This window comes from Malaya genurostris, chromosome 1 (assembly GCF_030247185.1).
Source record: "Malaya genurostris strain Urasoe2022 chromosome 1, Malgen_1.1, whole genome shotgun sequence".
Classification (NCBI taxonomy): Eukaryota; Metazoa; Arthropoda; class Insecta; order Diptera; family Culicidae; genus Malaya; species Malaya genurostris.
The window spans coordinates 136,852,336-136,873,228 of record NC_080570.1 but is presented as its reverse complement, the minus strand read 5'-3'; the positions used below and the strand labels follow the sequence as shown (position 1 = coordinate 136,873,228).

Below are 20,893 nucleotides of genomic sequence, written 5' to 3'. Positions count from 1 at the left end.
GTAGAGCCAGATTCGGTTCAAACAAGAGCGATTGCGTCATTCAACATTTGCATTGGAGCAAAATACAACGAAAAGTGCACAACGATGGGGAACATATAAAATCAGCACTTCTAATGGCTCCAAATGTCACCTAAAGAACCATCTGTTCTTTACTTATTTGTTGAAATATGCTAATCGTAAGGGAATGTAATCAGTTGAGTGAAAGTTTACAGTCTGATAGATTCTAATTAGAAAAAAAATGATTTTGTATGTATAGGTTTGAACAAATACAAATTATAATACGGAATACTTCGACAAATTTTCAAGGACACATTTTGCATCGTGCGGTACACTGTCATGATACACTGTCAGAGTGACAATGTACTTTAACGAGTTTTCTATAAAACTAGCAACACTGAAGGGTAAGAACAAGTTCACCATAGTTACTGTTTATTATAGTGAAAAAAAACAAATAGTTTTTATTTGATTATCAAGATCACAAGCAAAATGTAAGTTAAACAATAATCTAGAATGGTTAAGCCTCCGTGAATATACTACTAGTTGTATTGGTATTTGAAGATTCGTGGGTGTTTGTGTTCATTTTTCATCTTTTGTGCTAGTGCCGATGATATTTACACTGATCGTTGCAGTTTAAAGGACTATTCACACATTTCAGTTCCGTGACGGTTCAGTGAAAGTGCCTTCAGTGCGCCGTCAGTGTTCATTTTTAGCGGTACCCTTCCGTTCCGTTTCCGTGCTGTTTCCGTTCCGGCACAGCCAATGCAATGACATACCGACTTCAGTGAAAATGAAAAATATCGGTGACGACGAATTTGAGTTTGCCGGACGGACGCGACACTGACGGCGAGCTGCACTGAAACGGCACTGTGCTGGATAGGTGTGAATGCGCGCATAGAAAACGAATGAAATAATATCAGTATCCGTGCACGGTGTTGTGCCGGCACTGAACCGGACCGGATATGTGTGAATAGTCCTTAATACAGCAACGATAAACATAAACAAACAAGTTTCTTTGGCACCGTTGCAACTAGCATAAAGCGTTGCCAGAAACGATCTCCTTCCACATTTTCAAACTATCGCAATGAAAAGGAGTAATTTGCTAGGCTTACTTGTTCAGGCTGTGAACCAAACATTGGCGGTTCGTTTGTATGGGACTTAGGGGTATTATTATTTGTATTTGGTTTTAATGCGTTTTTTTGACTTCAGAGTGTGCAAGCGACGACACGACCAGACACTCCGAAGAAAAATCGGAATAAAAAGTGTTCGTGTGAGATTTACCACCAATCACCACAGCTTTGAGTGTCCCCTTGAAAATGATACAAATAATCTTTTTGAGCAACACTGTTTTGGTTGCTACGAAGTAACCTTCGTCGCCATGCACCTCGAATAAACAAACATGCAGGAATGGAAATGGACGTTCAGGTAAAAGTTATAATTATTGCAATATTTGTTTCAAATAATTTAGCATTTTACTTATTTTCTTGCCAATGCTCTTACTATTTGTGCAAATATTAATCTGCTCGGTGACAGAATCAGTGGTTGCAGCCTGCAATATTTCGTAAAATCTGGAACTATGCAATATGACGTGTGAAGAAGTTCGATTCAAAACGAATAGACAAGACGTCTTTTTAGATTTCATTAACGATCATGAATTAATAATTGATGCCAGTTACGAAAGCGATTTACCTGAAGCGTTATAATAAATATCCACAAAATGTTGATAAATTTGTGTGCCCTCTTCGTCGAAATTTAGTGTTTGACACGTAATAGTCATTTCAAATATCTTTATCGTTAATGTGAACTGATTTAGTCTCTACACAAGGAGCTTAATTATGCACATCATAAGAGAGAGAACAGAACAATGAAATAAATTCAAAGCAGATATATATTGGCAAATAAATTTTGAACGTTCCGCAATTTCAGAATAGCTCTTTTCCTTTTAATTTGTAACATCTTCTGATCAATAACAAGACACGATAACCATTATTAATATGTACCTCAACAATTTAAACCAAATATTTTGAATGAACTGATTTATATATGCATTAATATATCTTTATAAAACTTAGCACTTATACTACTGTGAATGATAGGGGCTAAATTATTTGGTGTTAAATCCATTGTGCGTAATTTCATTTGATTTTATTAATATAACATCAGGTTACAGTCAGACATAATTGAACACTCAAGAATAATAAGTGCCGTTGTGACACAACAACGGTGGCAACGATTTACATTAACTTTTACCAAAAAGCATTTTTGTCGTTATCTCGGGTTTTTTCTGTTTTTATACTGCTCCGTAAATTTATTAGGGTTAAGTTTCGTTCTACACGATTATTAAATGCGTAACTAAGGTTACGGTATCTGTTTTTATAAATACAACAGTTCAGTCTGGGCTGCCAGTTTCAAACTTATTTCAAACGTTTTGATCTTGACGTTTCGAGTTACTGAGGGGTAGTTAAATTTGTGAGACAGTTTTGAGAGGCAAGTGGCAGGTCGTGTCGTCGGTGCAAGTGATGTCAGATATTTTATTGGTCATTACATTTGCATGAAATTAGCGGAAAATTTTTCGTATGACATTGAATAAAGTAGTTTTCCAACGTGTAAATCTTCCTTTTTTCTATTCGATCATTTTATATCATGGTAGACAGAATCAATTGAAAAGGCGGATGGGTAATGTCACAGACATAACTGGAGGACGTAAATACGGAAACTGTTTGTTTCGTGTTATTGTTGTGTTTCGTTGAACCGAATGCCATTTTTTCGTTCAACAAACCTGGCAGACAGAGGTTCATTGTTGAGCCATTTTTAACATGAGGAGTTGGAGCCCGGTTGGACTTGTTTTACTGCAGAATTTCTTCCACAGAAGTTTTTTCCACTTATTTGTTTAAACTAACACTACATACCTGCACAATACTTATACTTCACGTAGAATAACAACAAATTTTCTTTCTATGTAAAGGTAACATTTAATTTTCACACTATTTTTGCAAGAGAAAAACAACAACAAACCGTTCCAGCAAATTGAATGAATATTTCGTGCAATATGTCGTTCAACAAGCGCTCAAAGACCAACAAAATAGAACGGCCTGCTGAGAGGGTGTCTTAAGAAAAGAAATTTGACTATTTCCTGTTTCTGCCGTTGGTTTTCGTGATTTTCTAACCTCAAAAATGCCATCGTTAAGAAAAAGCCGCAGTACTTTTTTTTCGGGTTTCCACGCCAACGCCTCGGGTTTCTGTTTTGCTGAGCGTGCGAGTAAACCACCTAACCTGATGCTTATTAACAAACGGAACAGCAGTTATTCGCGTCTCGCGTCGTTCCACTGTCGTGCGGCGGCGGTTGTGGCAGCGAGGGTGGTTAAGCATCCGCAACGTCTTTTGTTCGTGCCTGTCGGTATGTGTGGGGTGCTCTTGAACAGAACGAACTCTTGTCGGGCTTTAGGCTCGGTGCACTAGTGCCATTTTGGCATCTGGTATCAAGAGTAATGAATAAAACTCCTGTTCCGTATTATCCTGCCGAGTGAGGTTGTACGAACACTTGAGAACGTGCGCAGTTTTTTACCCACCGAGAAAGTAAGATCTACCCGGTGGCTTTTTCTTGCTGTATCGATACCTTCTGGCAGGAAGTTCTTCTAAAAGAACATTTGATTGGATATTGATTACAATTCTTCGTTATGCTGATGAATAAGTATTGAGTAAACGATAGGTAGTTTGTAACCCAGTATTTAAATACTCAAAAACAAAATTCGCAACGTCTCTTTCGCTTTGTTAAGTTGCTCCCGCAACGTTCACAGTGCCCCAATGCGATATGCTAATAACATTCAGTCTCAATCTCATTGATTTCTAAACACCCACTATCAACTTTAAACATATCCAGAAAGAGATATTCTACTGTTTCGAGCTCCGGTAGTGAAATCAAGGTAATTTATTCATTTTTGTAAAAGAACGGTGGTCAAAATAAAAATCAAAGTACAGATTTGTTGGTAATAGTGAGACCTTTTTGCTCACCAAAATGATTCCGATCAGATATTATGATACGGGAAACGTGTACAGATTTTCACAGACAGGTTTTTGGTTTGATCACAGATTTTTGTGAAAATGACCTGGCATCCATGATGACAGTTCAGCTGACATCGTTCGGAATCTTCGTTTTGCTGGACTGTACAGCGAATTGCAGGTTAGTGCTGCAGCGACAATATAATCAACTCACTTGGCGAACGACCTGAAGGTTTGATTTGGGACTAAATAAACAAAACAATAATAGTGATGTACAAACACTCACTCTACTTACAGGCATTCTAGATTACACCATGGTTTCATCGAATGTGGCAATTCAGTAGTCCTGACCGTCGGATAAATCTTGTTTGATTGCGTTTCACTGCGTTGGACATTTATATGCATTGTTCAGGATAGAGAGATAGACGTTTCTTTGTTCGAAATTTTCTGCCTTGCTTGTTTATTTTCTGTGCATCGAAGGCTTTCCTCACCTGTCAATTGTCAATTTGCGTTTCGTTTAATCCAACCCATACACAACCTGACAGAAATAAGCCTGTTTCATATGTGTTCCAATCCAATGAATTCAGAACGGCGCTGGTGTACCTAAACAATACGGGTGCAATGAATCACGAAACAAAAAGATTACAAGAGAAACCAGTACTTCATTTCGTTATTTCACCCCCCTGCTATGGAAGCTGGTTCCTGAAACCGACGCATTTTGTTTTGGTGGCGTTGTTGTCAACAATATTTTAAGCTACGTTCGTACCATACAATCAAACCACACTGGTGTCAAAAGTAAATTTCTTCAAATGGGAGCTGTCAAGTTGTCCACGTGTTGGTTAAATCGAACATTGATGTTGAACTCTCCAATCAAATTATCGGTAACTATTTTGACAAATAACTTACTGGTAACTCTTTTGAAATGGAATGAGAAGTAGCAGGGCACGAGTTTCTTAATCGAATATCCAGAATGCATAGATGAATTACATTGTGCACATTGCACATTAACAGGGTCGACTCAAGGTTTATTTTTGGATGATTCACAACTTGTGATGTGAAAAAATGATCCTTCATGGTTTGAATCTTTAACGTCGTCCTTTGGTAGGATATAGGCATTACGAAGCATTACATGCGCTACTTTTTTGTAAGCTATGAGCAGGTTATAGGTGTTTGAAGTTATTTTGAAGATAAAGATTTTCTGAGGTGTTACATGCGTTACTTTTTTAAAAAACTATGAGCATTGCATGAGTTACTTCTTGTAAGTTATAGACATTACGAAGCGTTACATGCGTTACTTTTGTTTAAGTACTTTGTTGTAAATTACGCAGGTGCTACGAAACGTTATATACCTTACGTTTTTGTAAATTGTGTCAAACAAAATATATCAAGTGTCAACCTTTTATACGTACCCAGTAGGCAACTCAAAAATTAAATGTCGTTTTTCTCTTTGGTGCTCGTTGATACCAAACATTTTCTAAAACTATATTTTTGAATCCAGCAACTGAAAATTTTATCATAAATTGATGACAATGTTTTCGAAGGCTTGTAGCAAAAATTATGTCGATACGTTTGATACAACGAGAGATATTCACGATCAAAAACTCTTCCTTCTCCCACAGGGTAAATTTTGAAAACGTCAAAATCAATTTCAATATAAATAGGAATAAATATATTCCTCCTTGTGGTTATTGGCAAGCTACTTAAATGGTAATTAAAATATCACATGATCTGCGGTCATATTTTCAGCTGACGAACAAAAAAAAGCGAATCAGAATTTGCTGTCCAATTTGTCACGAATTTCACATACAAGTACAGTAAAATCGGAGAGGCGTGGAAAATCCGCTCTTGAACTGTTCTTGAACAGTTTTCTGTGTTTCTTTGTTCACTATAATGTCACAATGGCCACAAGCCACAGAAGCATCGTTTGAAGTTTCTCGCACAACCAATTTACCAGCACAGCCGGGTAGGGCAACGGCAATTAGAAACAAGTGTGTCTTGTCGGGACCGGGACAGGCTGCTGACACTGTGTGCAGGAAATGGTGAGCGGACAACGGGAAAGGGCAGAGTTTGATAGTAAGTGGAAAAGATTTACGTCTAACTTCTTCTGTTGCGGGTTGGCTTTTCACCCTCTACTGAGGTCACAAGCTGTGAAGCGTCTTTCAGATGTGGAGCACGATAGCATTACGAGGTAAAATTGCTGCTCTAATTAATAGTGCTATTCAACTCTTCGTTTCATCTAAGTTGCGATTTGCACGATCTATTAGGTTCCATGGAAGAAGAAATAATGCCTGATATCTCGTGAGAATTGATGCATTAGAGTCCTGTTGATAAGCCCGCCAGCTATCCGGTTTAATTATTATACGAAAGCAATTATTTACATGCTCTAAAATCCTATTGTTTTTTCCCATTCTCCGACACAGGCTTTGCAAGTCTTTCAAGCTCAATCCTATCATGAGAAGTGCACTGATGACTTGGCTAGCAACAGCTACAGCATCGGCTGGCAGATAATAGTGTCCTAAAGTCAACATCAACCGGCACTGGAGATGACCATCATGGATGGTAGCGGTAACAGATTAGACGTTAGACAACAACAACAACAACAACAATCGCAGCATCAGCAGCAGCAACAGCAACAGCAAAGTCAACAAAAACCACCGGAACCGTTTCAGCGAACTAAGTACCAGAAGCAACACCATCACCAGCAACAGCATCAGGGACAGACTAATCAGTTTGGCACTACCGGGAACACTTCCGGTAAGGATGGAATGGTTTCCAGTTCCGGTGTCGTTGCCACTGTCACCGCCGGGACTGCCGCGGGACAATTTCCGGCATCGTTTCCCGACAGCTTCAAGGACTTTTTCGCCATGCTCAACGAGGAGGACGATCATGTCGACTTGTTCTCCAACATACTAGAGGATAAGGTTAGTAGTTTTGAGAAGAGGGAATTAAATTACACTAGACGGCTGATGAAGCATCGTTCCTGTTTGCTCAAGTTTCAGTCAATAATTCGGTCAAGTTAACCCACTTTCGAATGCAAACAAACAGGATTCCGATGAGTCAAAATAAACTACTCAATTATAATTTTGTATGCCAAAGCTTAAGCCCCATCCTAATTCATCTTTCACTTTGCAGGACATCCCTCGTGGTGCCAAGTGCCGCTACAACCGAACTTCCAATGCAGCCGGAACGGCAGTAGATAACGGTTCCGGACGCTCCGGGTACTCCGCAACAGTCACGCCACATTCCGTTACTGCCCACGGTGGCAATCGTTCCTTCGGGGCCGGCTTCGGACCACCCAACAACAACTTCGGACGGTCGAGTTCGTTCCGGATGCACCGGAGTAAGCCATCGTACGCGGGTGTAACCGAGCAGCAGCAACATACACCGTCCGGAGGTTATCATCCTTCGAATCAGCAGCTGCTGATTAAAAATATTCGCAACCAACTGGGTGGCTCCGGGGTGATTGCCGGAACGGGGACATGTGGTGAGAACGAAGATGATAGAACAATGAAGAATTTGAATTTGATCAAAAGTGCAATAGTGGACAAATCGCCGTCTTCCTCGGCCCTAGGCGGTGGCCTTACGGTGACGGGATTTCCCGGACCGGCATCGATTAATCGGTCCAAATCCAACTCGAAAATCGACGATCGGTCGCCTAATTCCTATGAAATGAAAAGTTTCGAGTATGCTCCTGGAGGCGGCAGTGGAGCCCCGGGAAGTGGTCGGAATTATAAGATTAGCGGTAAGTGATTTTATCTGTAACTTCCACCAGATTTATGTCTTTGAGAGGGAAAAAGTTTTTAACTGTATTATTAGTATAGCAGTCGCAGTTTCATGAGCGCTGCCAACGAACAGAACCGAACAATTGCAGAGCTTTGCACTTTACCAGTCTGATGATGGAAAAATCGAGAATGCAATTAAATTTTTTTCCGAAGAAAACAGAAAGCCGTTGTTAAGCACGAATCTGGAACACTGTTTTGAGTTTGCTTTCCTATCGATTGTTTACCAAGCAAATGGATTGAGTGCTCCAATTGCGATGAGACGATAAAGCACGTTCAGCGTTTTTTTTTTATCAGAAACGATGCATTAGTGTTTCAAAGTTCATAATATTAATATTCTGACATAACACTACCATTTCAAGCGAAATAAGATGAAATGGAACACAAACGATCCATAAAATGACGACTAGCTACCGCTTATCTTTCTTCTTTCCTAATTATCTGTTTTGCTACTCATCTTATGTAAACAAAGGGAACAACACTAATTAAAACCCAATTTTCTATATACGAGCCTCAAATATTTTACCTCGAATTGTTACTGCAATTGAATAGCACTAAAACTAAATTTGTGCAAAAATTGTACCACGCCTAAAGCTCTTACAATTTTTGATACTTTTTGTCACCCACTTCACCAGTGATTATTTCAACAGGTTTTGTCTAGTATCTGGTAGGTATAAGCATGCCTAACAAAACATTAACCGATTTTTCTTCAGAATGGTATTTATCATCCACTACATCAATTTTCTATGACAAATACTCATTTGTGGCTTCAATTTTTTTTAAATATTTTGATATATAAACAAACGCTACGGTAACTACTCTCTTAGAAAAAAACGTTCAACGGTGGTCCTTCGTTGGTCCAATACGTTGGATCATGGTCCAATGAAAGTCCAATCAATCGTTCAACGGGAGGCCAACACGGGGCCTTTGTTTGCCGATTTTGAACAGACCGTTGTACCGACGACACGACCTGCCACTCGCCTTTAAAAACTGTATCGTAAATTTAATTACCCCTCAGTAACTCGTAATGTCAAAATGAAATCCTTGGAAATATGTTTGATACTGGCAACACAGGCTGATAAACTGTTGTTTTTAGAATAACAGTTACCATAGCCTTGGTTACGAATGTTTTTCAATTACAAAACATCAACAGAACATAATGGAATGTAATAAATTATTATGGCTATTTACGAACTTAGATGACTTAATACGCACATAATAAAGTGAGAAACATTGATAACCAAAATGGTCATTGGTATTACTGAATTTTTTTTTGGAAAACATTTAGATAATAACAAGATACAGCATTCATTCATTTATTGGAAATATAAATTTTCCATTCTAGAAGTCTTGCGTCGCAGCCACGTTCTCGTTCAGTGAAATCACCCGAGCATATAATTTTTCACCTTCCAGCTCAATACCCCGAATACATTATTTCCTAAGGTTTTCTTCAGTTCCATGAGAGTTTGCGATACATGATCGCGACACGATTTTTCTACCACTTGTAAAAGAGTTTTGAAACACTTTCGCAGTTCCTCTTCTGAAACCGCGAGAATTTTCTAAGTTAGGAAAAAAGATTTCATAAAATATTTCGAATGAACATCACAGATGATCTCGGTTTACTCAAAGTGCCGGTGTTTCACTTCGTGCGATTCTTCAGTATGTTTATGTTGCTGAACCATTTTTCGTAAGATTCTGGTTAAGCCTTTCCATTGTCAATTCGAATTCGATCCTTTGGGTACCTCAAAATAAATACATTCGGGACAACAGCGACAGTTGTATATTGGCTTTTTTCTAGGACTTTTTCATTAACGGCTATCGGTAATAGGAAAAAATACTTCGTCAATTTGTTTGTTTATTTATATTACAAGAGTCCCTTGGTAACACACGCATAGCTACCAGAACAGTGTTGCTCAAGAAGATTATTTTCATTAATAACAAGGGGCGCTCAATACTATGGTACCAGGAGGTAAATCACCTACGGGTCGTGTCGTCGGTTGTACCAAATGCCATTTTTTTTCGTTCAACAAACCCGGCAGACAGAGTTCCATTGTTGTGCCATTTTTAATATGGGGAGTTGAAGCCCCGTTGGACTGGTTTTACTGGAGAATTTCCGAAGATTTTCCCATTTATTTTTTTAAACTCACACTACATACCTGTACAATACGCCACCTTCAGATAGAAATCTTTCTATGAAGTATGTCGTTCAACAAGCACTCAATAAAATAGAACCGCCTGCTGAGAGGGTATGAGCCATAATATTGTTGTTTAGTATTGGCAAAGACATCATATTAACAAGATATCCAGCTCTTACATTTACCGAACAAATCATTGCAACATCCTTTTTTGCGAGCATGGCGCCCTCAGGCGAGTCCGCGTCGAATCACGTATACAGAAGTAAGGAAGAGAAATGCCAAATTCGTTCGCGCCAAAATAGCAGCATTGCGCGCTCATACAATTGGTATGATATGTTGAATGTGATACCGTGTGATGGCGATGCTGAACTGAAGATTGATTTCGCTCAAAGGTGACAAACACCAAAAAAAGTTCCTATGCAAAATTTTAGCTAAATCAGATATTGGTAGATGGTGCCACCATTTTAAGATTTCCGAAATCGATAAAAAAAGTTTGATGTCAAATGTCTTACAATTGCATGATTTTTTTGGAGATAGCACCAGATTTCCACGTTTCATGCAATCCTTAGACGTTTTGTATGAAACTTTTTTTTTTCGATTTCAGAAATCAAAAAATTCAAAATTTCGCGTATTTCCGAAATTTTACGATTTTTTTTCCACGCGAAGTGCCGAATTTTTTATGAGGATTTCCGAAGTTGAGCATTATTTTTAAACTTCGAAGATACGCTTTTATTTTTTCACGGGGATTTCCAAAGATTCGTGTTATTTTCACGTGGATTTCCGAAGTAACGCAGTTTCTTCTGTTTGTGGAATTCCGACGTTACGAAGCATTTTTTGCACAGATCTTTGAAGATTCGCCTTCGTACTTTACACGCGGAGGATTTCCAAAGTTTTGCGTTTTTTTTTCAAGTGTATTTTCGAAGTTTCCGATTTTTTGTCACGTGGATTTCCAAAGTTTCACAACTTTTTTTCACGCGGATTTCCGAAATTACGCAGTTTTTTTTCTGTTTGCGGATTTTCGAAGTTACGCGTTCTGTTTTTAATGAGGATTTCCGAAGCTGAGCATGTTTTTACGCGGATCTTCGAAGATACGGCTTTATTTTTTTTCACGCATGTTTCCGAAGGTTCGCGTTTTTTTTTCACGTGAATATCCGAAGTTAAACAGTTTTTTTTCTGTTTTCGGATTTCCGAAGTTACGCGTTTTATTTCTATAAGGATTTTCGAAGCTGAGCATTTTTTACGCGGTTTTTCGAAGATATGCCTTTATTTTTCTCATGCGAATATCTCAAGATCCGCGTTTTTTTCACGTGAACTCAGGAGTTTCAGGTTTCTTTTTAACGCGGATTTCCAAAGCTTCGCGTTTTCTTTTTAATGAGGATTTCTGAAGCTGGGTATTTTTTACGTGGATCTTCTAAAATACGCTTTCATGATTTTTTCACGTGGATTTCCGAAGTTACGCAGTCTCCTTTGTTTGCGAATTTCTGAAGTTACGCGTCTCCTTTTTTATGAGGAATTCCGAAGCAAAGCATTTTGTACGCGGATTTTTGAAGATAATCCTGTATTTCTTTTCACCCGGATTTCCGAAGATTCGCGCTTTTTTCCACGTAGATTTCTAATGTTTCAGGTTTCATTTTCACGCATATTATTTTGTTTTTTTACGCGGATTTCAGAAGTTTCGCAATTTGTTTTTTTCACGCGGATTTCCAAAGATACGCTAATTTTTTTTATGCGGATTTCCAAAGCTGCGCGGACTTTCGAAGTTTTTTAACTACGCGGATTTCCGATGTCACACAGATTTCCGATGTTTCGTATCTTTTTTTCCGAAGTTTCGTATCTTTTTTTTTGTTCACACGGATTTCCGAAGTTTCTTTGTTTGTTTCACTCGGATTTCCGAAGTTTCGGAGTTTTATTGTTCAATATTCGATTCCTATGTTTCGTGTTTTTTTTTTCACGTGGTTTTCTGCGTGATATTTTTACGCAGATTTTCAAAGTTTCGCGGTTTTATCACGCGGATTCTTGAGGTTCATTTTTCACACGGATTACCAAAACAGCGTGTTTTGTTCTTATTTCAGATTTCCGACAACTCGCGTTTTTTTTCTGAAGCTGCTCGTTTTTACGCGAATGTCCGAATTCACATGGTTTTTCGAAGTTTCTCGGCTTTTTTCACGCATATTTCCAAAGTATAACGTTATTTGTATCTCACGCTGATGTTCGAAGATTCGTGTCGAAATTTTAGAATCGAAATTTTTCAAAAACTGTTTGTATTAGTTAACACCAAATCTCGACGTTTCATGTTATTCTAAGACATTTGGCATCAAAAATGTCTATTTCGAAAACTTTATATCTCACGGTACGTTAGCGAATGTTGAGTGTTGGAGTGTGAAGTTTACAAAAGCAAAGTGATCAGCAGTTTGTGCCATATTCGGTTTCAATCGAATAGAATGAAATTTCACTGCACTGTCAGAAAGAATACGACACAAAAGTGCGGAATTTTTGCATAAATAGTGTACACTTTGTGTCTAATTAGCGGTTTAAATTAAGCTGCTACCTCGTAATGGCAGTTCATTTTGAATTACCCAAAGCGTAAAGAAATATGTTTAGATGTTAAGTGATGTAATATTCATTTATCACCGGAAAAATCACGGCATGATATATTTACGTCGAGCGTAAGATTAATTTTATCCAAGAGTGCGGGTTTGTTTTCCGTATTTCAAATTCGCACCGCACTTTTATTGGAAACAAAGCCGTAGTCACACGTCAAAATGTCGAAGCGTTTCAAGCAGACAGTGTTCTAGGCGAAATCCAAAAACATTGTAACAGTGTCGAAGAACGTCAAATGGCATCATTTTTTATGACGGATTTAAAATGACACCATTAAAGCCAACATGCACAGATGGATTTCCAATTTTATACACGAAAAATCATTATTATAGGGGAAAATATTTCATGCGTATCTTCGACAAGAATCATTTCAAGAGAAAAATCCTGGTTCGGCAAGGGCACCGATAGGGTGCGGGTAGAACCGATAATCTAAATAGGATTTTCTCGCTTTTGTTTTTTTTGCTCAGCCTTCAAATTATGACGTCATTCTGTGCGCAACACTTATTTTGCAGCGAAATTTCCCCACCAAATGATAACCATCTTCCGTAATTGAGGTTCACTTGATACGGATCTGAATTTTTTTGTTCTGTGTTCATGCTATTCGGTTGACTGTGCTCTATTTTCAAACTCGTTGTTTCGGCAAAAGCTTGACACTCTGCATACAGATAGGAAGCATATTGTTCTGGTGTGTGACAGCCGTGTCGGTGTGTGGGTGTTTGTATAAGATGATTAGTAAGTTTCCAACACGAACAGACATTCAACCCCGTCGTGCCCACCCCCACACTCTACCAAGTTTCACCAATCACCATCAGATCACGGAATCCACTTTATTCTTATCCATAGTAAAGGGGCGATGAGGCGTAGAATTTTCGTTTATCACAGTAGGCAGTACAGAGTACACTCAAACCTTCAATTACGAGCTGAAGCGGGGGTTCGTAAATCGAACCAGTTCGTAAAAGAAGCTTACATTGTTTGGAAATTACTTTGTTAATAACTTTACGCTATTGACAATTTACTTCATAAGAAAAGTTTCGTGTAATGAATATTGTAAAACATTATCGTATGGATATTTTCAGAGTGGATGTGAGAAATGTAAGCTGCAGAATTGGAAAGTAACTTTATGTTTAATTGCCTGCTCCAAATATGTATATGAAAATAGCTGTGAATTCACAAAATAATTTTTTTTCTGTGCACTTGGGAACTAAAAATTGTTAGTTCGATGCATGTTGCCACTAGAAACCGAGGAATCCTCTGCATTTCCACATGCATTTCAAGTAGGGGTTGTTTAAGAGTTTAATTAATCCCAATTGTCAATAAGTAAATGGTTTATAAGGAGGAATATAATAAGGCATTTGCATAGAGCTTTCTATACCCTTGCGGTAAATCATTGACACTAAGATTCTTTTCCTAGGAATCAAAAACCGCGGGGATGTTTCGTGATGAACACAAACATTATATGTTATTCGGTTGAAGTACGATTTACACGTTATATCAGGTGACCGTTATCGACGAGAAATGGCAATGGAAAGGAGCTGTGTGTAACACTTTTTTAAAAGCTATGTCAACTTCACGAAACGTTTTTACGTCCGAAACGTACAGTCGTTTCAATAATGAAAGCCTTAAACTGATCTAAATTGCAGGAGAAGTTTCGTCAACGTCTAAAGAAGTTAACTGATCGTCTGAATCGTACTTAAAACTGTTTGTTGGAAGGTGTTTCGTGATGAAAACAAACTAATTTCAAAATGGCGAATGTGCAATTGTGGATGTAGGTGAGCTGTCAGCAAAGTCAATGTCTGTAAACAAAACATGATGGATGCGAGATGACACACCACTACTGAAAAAGATTAAACACTAGCGAGGTGGTTTGATGCAGACTAATGCTAGGTTTTGATTGTTAGAATTGACTTGCAAATTTTCACACATTCCATATGAAAGAAACCAAAAATCCGAAATCATCTTCAGATTCAACTTGGCACGACATTGAAATAAAGTTCAAATATCAGGAGCCCGAGGTGACTGCTTTGTGAGATACTAGAAAAAGTAGAAAACTGATTAGAGACATCCGCATGTTTGTTTACTTGATACAACCAGGATATACAAACAACCTCTTACGGTACCTTCTCGATCTCCACCTCAGATCATACACCATTTGGGCTGCCAGTCACCATGTACTTGGTTTATCGCCATCTGGAACCATCTCATCCTAAATTCAATTCACCGGCCACTACCGATCGCCAGATACTATATTACATAATGATACTACTCTAGTTTTAAGTTAGACGATAATTAAGATTAGTAAATACCCTTGGCATCTTAGAGCTTAAGCAGTGTGCCTTAATATTATATTATATTATTGAATAAAAAAAATGTACTTGGTTTTGGTTGAGTTTATCGTTATTCTCGCAGCTTGTCTTTTGAAGAGCAAAATAGCTTCTTTCACAACTCTACGATTCACACCAACAATATTAATGTTGCATATGAGACTTCTGATGATGGTTCCGTTTCTATGGACGCCAGATTTTCGTATCGCACCTTCGAGCGCTATATTAAGCAACGAGCTCGAGAGCGCGTTACCCTGCTTCAATCCATCACTTCGTCATTTTTTGACACTTGATTTCAACAGAAAATCTGCTTTGTTTATTAACGTCCTTCTCGAAAACCGTATTCTCGTAAATTGAATACTTCGTTAAAAAAAGGCCTCGTAAATGAAGGTTTGGGTGTAGCTATTCGGAACCAGGGTTTTCTCATCCTTTCGTAGTTTCCGGTTCTGAACAGCAGACACATCATGAGCACATTCAACCGAAGAAATGTTCTGCCAAAACCGAAATAGAGCACATTCTGGCAAAGCGCCCGCTTCGCCAACCGAACGAGAGGAGCCCCGGGCGCTTGTAGTGTGGTATCGATTGTTTTCAAAATCCGATTACGGCATAACCCATCCTGGTGGTTTCGCTTTAATGTACTGTAAAATAATCCCTTCCCCCCCCCCCCCCGTCGCCACGAACACAGAATCGGCAAACAGGCAAGGAAGGGATCCAATCCAGACGATGTCGGAATGGAATTAATTCGTTCGTTAGATCATCAAACGTAAGACCATTTTCTCCCACTTCAAGTAGAAATCACTGACCGCATACCGATGCCGCCAAGTCTTGTTTCGCATCGAGATCGTTAGCAAACCCACAAGACCTTCAATTCGCATTAAAGTCGAGAGGGCCATCATTAGATGGTGTAGTTCTGAGTTCTGTACGAACAGGACTCGGGAAGCACAGCAGCAGCTTCAAGCGGGGCGTTTTGGTTTCCCATTCCTCTCTAGCCGAAAATGGAAAAGCAAAAACAAACAGTTTCATCGTGATAAACAACAGAAAGTGAAACGACTTCACGGCTTGATGTATCTGGGAGAGACAATGTTCTAGCATTTTTTTTCATAGGTTCTACTGCCGCACTGCTGCTAGTGACCAGCCACCAGAGTAGGACCAGCCAGTCGGGGTGGGACGGTGAAGAATAAATACAGTGGGAATGTCACTCGAAGGGCAAACCGAGCTATTGTACCGCTGGTGGAGAGGTTATCTGCAGGGGAGATCTGCTGTAATGCTGTTTGCAGCCTGCGCTTGGTCGCCTTTTTTGTTTGGTCAAACACAACTACTGGGCTGTTTGCTAGTCGTTGGTCACCGCACGACAATGATTTCTAGGATCTACAATCTCTGTTAAAAACGAATATCCGACAGCAGAACAAACACGATGGAGACGATTTGTCAAATTCGGCACTTTTCGAAACAAATCCAACTCAGCTCTGCGACGGATTTGATAGGAATCAGTTCCCTTGATTGCAACGGGGGATGTCTTTTGTTTGTATCCTTCCTACGCTCGATTGAAATATTCACACGGCCTGTAGCGTTCCAACGGAATCGCAACGCCATGGGAATGGAGAAACGGGGAACGAACGAACCCGTCCCGGAAATTGGAAACCATCGTTCGGGGTTTACGGGTTGTGGGATTGCTAGCAGAAAATGGAACTTTTATGTGAAATATGCCGAGTCCCCGATGGTAGATATGGGAGGTGTTTCCGATCGGAATCGTGTAATTAGGTGTGAAAGAGCAAAACCTGTCCTCGGAAGGCGCCGCAGAACGTCAACTTGCCGACGTAGCCCGGCTGTGGGAAATTTTGGGCGCTGGAACTTTCGTGCGAGTGGTTGGACTCGGGTTTCCAATATCATTCAATTTAACTTCAATTCCATTTCGAGAACAGACTTGAGCCAATCTTTTGTGTTGGTGTGGAAATTAAAGGTTTGGATATTGTTTTCAGGAAGCACTATTGTCTATATTTTACTGCATTTGGCATTTTTGAAGCAGCTTGTTTTGAAAAGTTTCCTTTTTCAGCACTGAACATTTCGTCTCGATTTCTTTTATACACACTTAGATTTTTTCCCGCATCTCGGTAAAACTTTGCCGAGATTTGAACAGCCGAGTGCTCGGCAAACATTAAAACAACTGAAATTCTCGGTACTTTTCATTTGACAGATAATTTGCCTTTACCGAGATGTTCGGTTTCAAGAAAACTTTTGGAAACAAATTACCGAAATTGTTCAAGCATGTGAGGTTTTAAGCAATTAATTAAAATGAAATTTTAAATATGAAATAAACATTCCATTTAAAACTCGTTATCATTGATTCATTAATTTCTACATTATGTTGGCTGTTGAGCTAACAGATCGGCTGAAAAGTTCGTATCGTTTCTATGAGAGGGCGCCACTAGAATTAAATCCATACCATTTTCAGTTAGTACCAACCTTCAAAAGATACGTGTATAAATTTGACAGCTGTCTGATTATTAGTTTGTGAGATATTGCATTTTGAGTGTAGCTTCTTTTTGTTATTGTGAAAAAAATGGAAAAAAAGGAATTTCGTGTGTTGATGAAACACCACTTTTTGATGAAAAAAAGTGCCGCCGATACCAAAAAATGGCTTGATGAGTGTTATCCAGACTCTGCACCGGGCGAAGCAACAATTCGTAAGTGGTTTGCAAAATTTCGTACTGGTCATATGAGCACCGAAGACGATGAACGCAGTGGACGTCCAAAGGAGGCTGTTACCGATGAAAACGTGAAAAAATCCACAAAATGATTTTCAATGACCGTAAAGTGAAGTTGATCGAGATAGCTGACACCCTAAAGATATCAAAGGAACGTGTTGGACATATTATTCACGAATATTTGGATATGAGAAAGCTTTGTGCAACATGGGTGCCGCGTGAGCTCACAATCGATCAAAAACAACAACGAATTGATGATTCTGAGCAGTGTTTGGAGCTGTTATATCGAAATAAACCCGATTTTTTTCGTCGATATATAACAATGGACGAAACATGGCTCCATCACTTCACTCCGGAGTCCAATCGACAGTCAGCTGATTGGACTGCACGCGATGAACCGAACCCAAAGCGTGGAAAGACTCAACAATCGGCCGGTAAGGTTATGGCGTCTGTATTTTGGGATTCGCATGGTATAATTTTCATCGACTACCTTGAAAAGGGAAAAACCATCAACAGTGACTATTAAATAGCGTTATTAGAGCGTTTGAAGGACGGAATTTAAAAAAAAACGGCCTCATTTGAAGAAGAAAAAAGTTTTGTTTCATCAAGACAATGCACCGTGTCACAAGTCGATGAAAACCATGCTGAAATTGAACGAATTGGGCTTCGAATTGCTCCCTCATCCACCGTATTCTCCAGATTTGGCCCCAGTGACTTTTTTCAGTTCTCAGACCTCAAGAGAATGCTCGCTGGTAAAAAATTTAGAAGCAATGAAGAGGTAATCGCTGAAACTGAGGCCTATTTTGAGGCAAAGGACAAATCGTACTACAAAAATGGTATCGAAAAGTTGGAAGATCGCTATAATCGCTGTATCGCCTCTGATGGCAATTATGTTGAATAATAAAAACGAATTTTGGCAAAAAAAATGTGTGTTTCTATTAAACGATACGAACTTTTCAGCCGAACTGTTAATAGGCTAGGAAATGTAAAATAAGAAAAAATATGTCCCATGAAGAAAATATTGCCAAACATATACGCCGTAGAATGGATGCACTTCCATGTAATTTACAGTAGAGAACACAATTAGATTTTACGCATCATCAAGTTCCAGCTACAACGAAAGTAATAGCTCAATAAAACATTGAATATTTAAGGAAATATATCATTGTTATCTGAGCCCAATCAATTTCATGCAGTAGATTAGCGTTCCTACACACCAAATCATATTTACGGATGTCGGTAAAATTTTACTGACTTCCAAACAGCTGAACAGTCAGTAAATAGTTCAGTAAAAGTTCGTTTTACTGAATGACTTGTAAAATTCATCTCAATAATGAACTGTCAAAATTTACTGACTGGTTCATCACTTACTACCGAAGTGAATTTTACGAATAAATCGGAATAAATTCTGGAATTCTTGAATATTACAAAACTTCCTATTTGATTTAAATAATACAATTAATAAGAATGACCCTGAAAAAAACTCAGATTTTTCTAATGGTAGTTTAGATTTATTAATGGTATTTACATGTGAGATAAAACTCAATTGAATTATTAAAGACGACGCATAAATGAGACATCCAGTAGAAGATGGTTACTTATAATGTGCCACTTAATGCACCGTATAAGCCCTTCAACGTAACCCGGAACTGTTTTCCGGCAGCAGATGATATACTCGTCAGAAATTTGCGTATCTTGCTAAAACGTGAGAAAACTACATTATACATATACTTACTGAAAGACCCTTCACCTTCCCGAGCAAGCCCAAAACATTGTCCATTATCCGGTAAAAATATTTATAACTCACTAAAAACCCCGATATTTTTTTTCTAACAACAAAATGGCGCGATTCGGCAGGTTTTCTTTTCACCGAAAGCGTTCAGTAAAAATCACTGAAGCTCAGCACTGTTTACATATTTTTCCGTGTAAATCAACAACTTACTACTGAAAATCGGTGAAATTTTTACTGAATAGTGTAGATGCGATGACGTTTCAATGTTTATAAAATACGCCAGTAAAAAAGAAACACCTTTTCAGCAAAGTTATCATGTGAATTACCGACAGCTGGTGAATGCCTTACCGAAGTCGGTAAAATGCAATAAATTTACATTATTTTTTTGTAAAAATAAATTTTACATATCAAAACTGTAAAAATAAAACCGAACATCAAAATTTGAGTTTGGGGTGTAGGATCTTTATCCCGTAAGAATGCTCTGGGAGATTTCTTGTCACGAATAATCGTCGAACATTGAACAAATTTGTTCTTAATAACACGAAACATATCACCACAGACTAACAGACATGACAGTATGAGTAAATTCTTATAAAAATAATTTTTCGTGATCGGATCGTGATATTTACTGTCGGTATATTTACTATATTTACTATCGGTACACTCCTTGTGTTATGTGAAAGTTTTTTTACTAGTTGGTTCCCCCTCGTTTGTCAACACCGATCAGCTGCTTGCAGGGATGCTTGATTTCATCAGAATATTTGCAAATGAATCATCACAATAAATTATTTTTTATTGTGTTGGTAATTTTCATCCGAAATTAAGTGTGTATTAAATCTGTATCCTGCATGAAATTCGCATGGACGTATACGAATCAATACATTACAGATAATTCTGCATAAATGGCAACTCTGTTGGTGAATGAAAAAAATAAACAGTCTAGATGACAAACAGGATATTTTTGATAGGGTAACGTTGCGACATCATGACATATGCGTGTACTGTCCCAACTAAAGGAATATTCGAAATGACCGTTAAAATGATTGAAGAATCTAATTTGAGTGTCCTGTCTGTTAGTCTGTGATATCACTATATGCGGATTCGATTTTTATTTGCAACTAATTCCACACATGCACTTATTCTTCTTCTTCTTCTTCCTTTCTGGTTGGCGTCACCTCACTTGAGATGACGCCGAATTGATGGCACAGCAACTAAGGCTATATTGCCAGTAAATTTTCGTTTATAGTCCAGTGGACTTTCTTTTCACTTGACTACAAGCGAAAATCTCGCTGTGTGGCTGCGTCGAATCGTCAAAGTACGGCTGAAAATCCTTTCTTTCTGGCGAAATACTCGAATTTTCCCCGGACTAACACGATGTAACGTGCTCACCCGTTGAGAGTTTCACCGGAAGTCCCACATGCACTTATTCACATCACTCAGTTTTGCACTGAAGAAAAATGGCTACTTTGATGAATCACCGAATTTCGGTTGTCTAAAAGTTGTTTACCGAAACTTTTAGACAACCGAAACCGATTTCGATAAGTTGATATTATTATTTTGCTGATTTCGGCAAAACGACCAATTGCTGGTAAACACGGTAATTCACAAAACCGAATATCAGTAT

The 20,893-nt window shown here is 38.5% G+C and overlaps 1 protein-coding gene across 2 annotated transcripts in view; it reads left to right on the top strand.

Annotated features, from left to right (window-relative positions):
- Positions 1-20,893, top strand: part of LOC131425877 (probable serine/threonine-protein kinase yakA) — a 218,795-nt gene that overhangs the window by 92,712 nt on the left and 105,190 nt on the right. For both annotated transcript variants that reach the window (XM_058588131.1, XM_058588132.1), the window contains 2 exons: positions 6,417-6,917; positions 7,129-7,738. In XM_058588131.1, coding sequence (XP_058444114.1) covers positions 6,540-6,917; positions 7,129-7,738 — 988 coding nt within the window. In that variant the 5' untranslated portion in view covers positions 6,417-6,539. The remainder of the gene's footprint in view (positions 1-6,416; positions 6,918-7,128; positions 7,739-20,893) is intronic.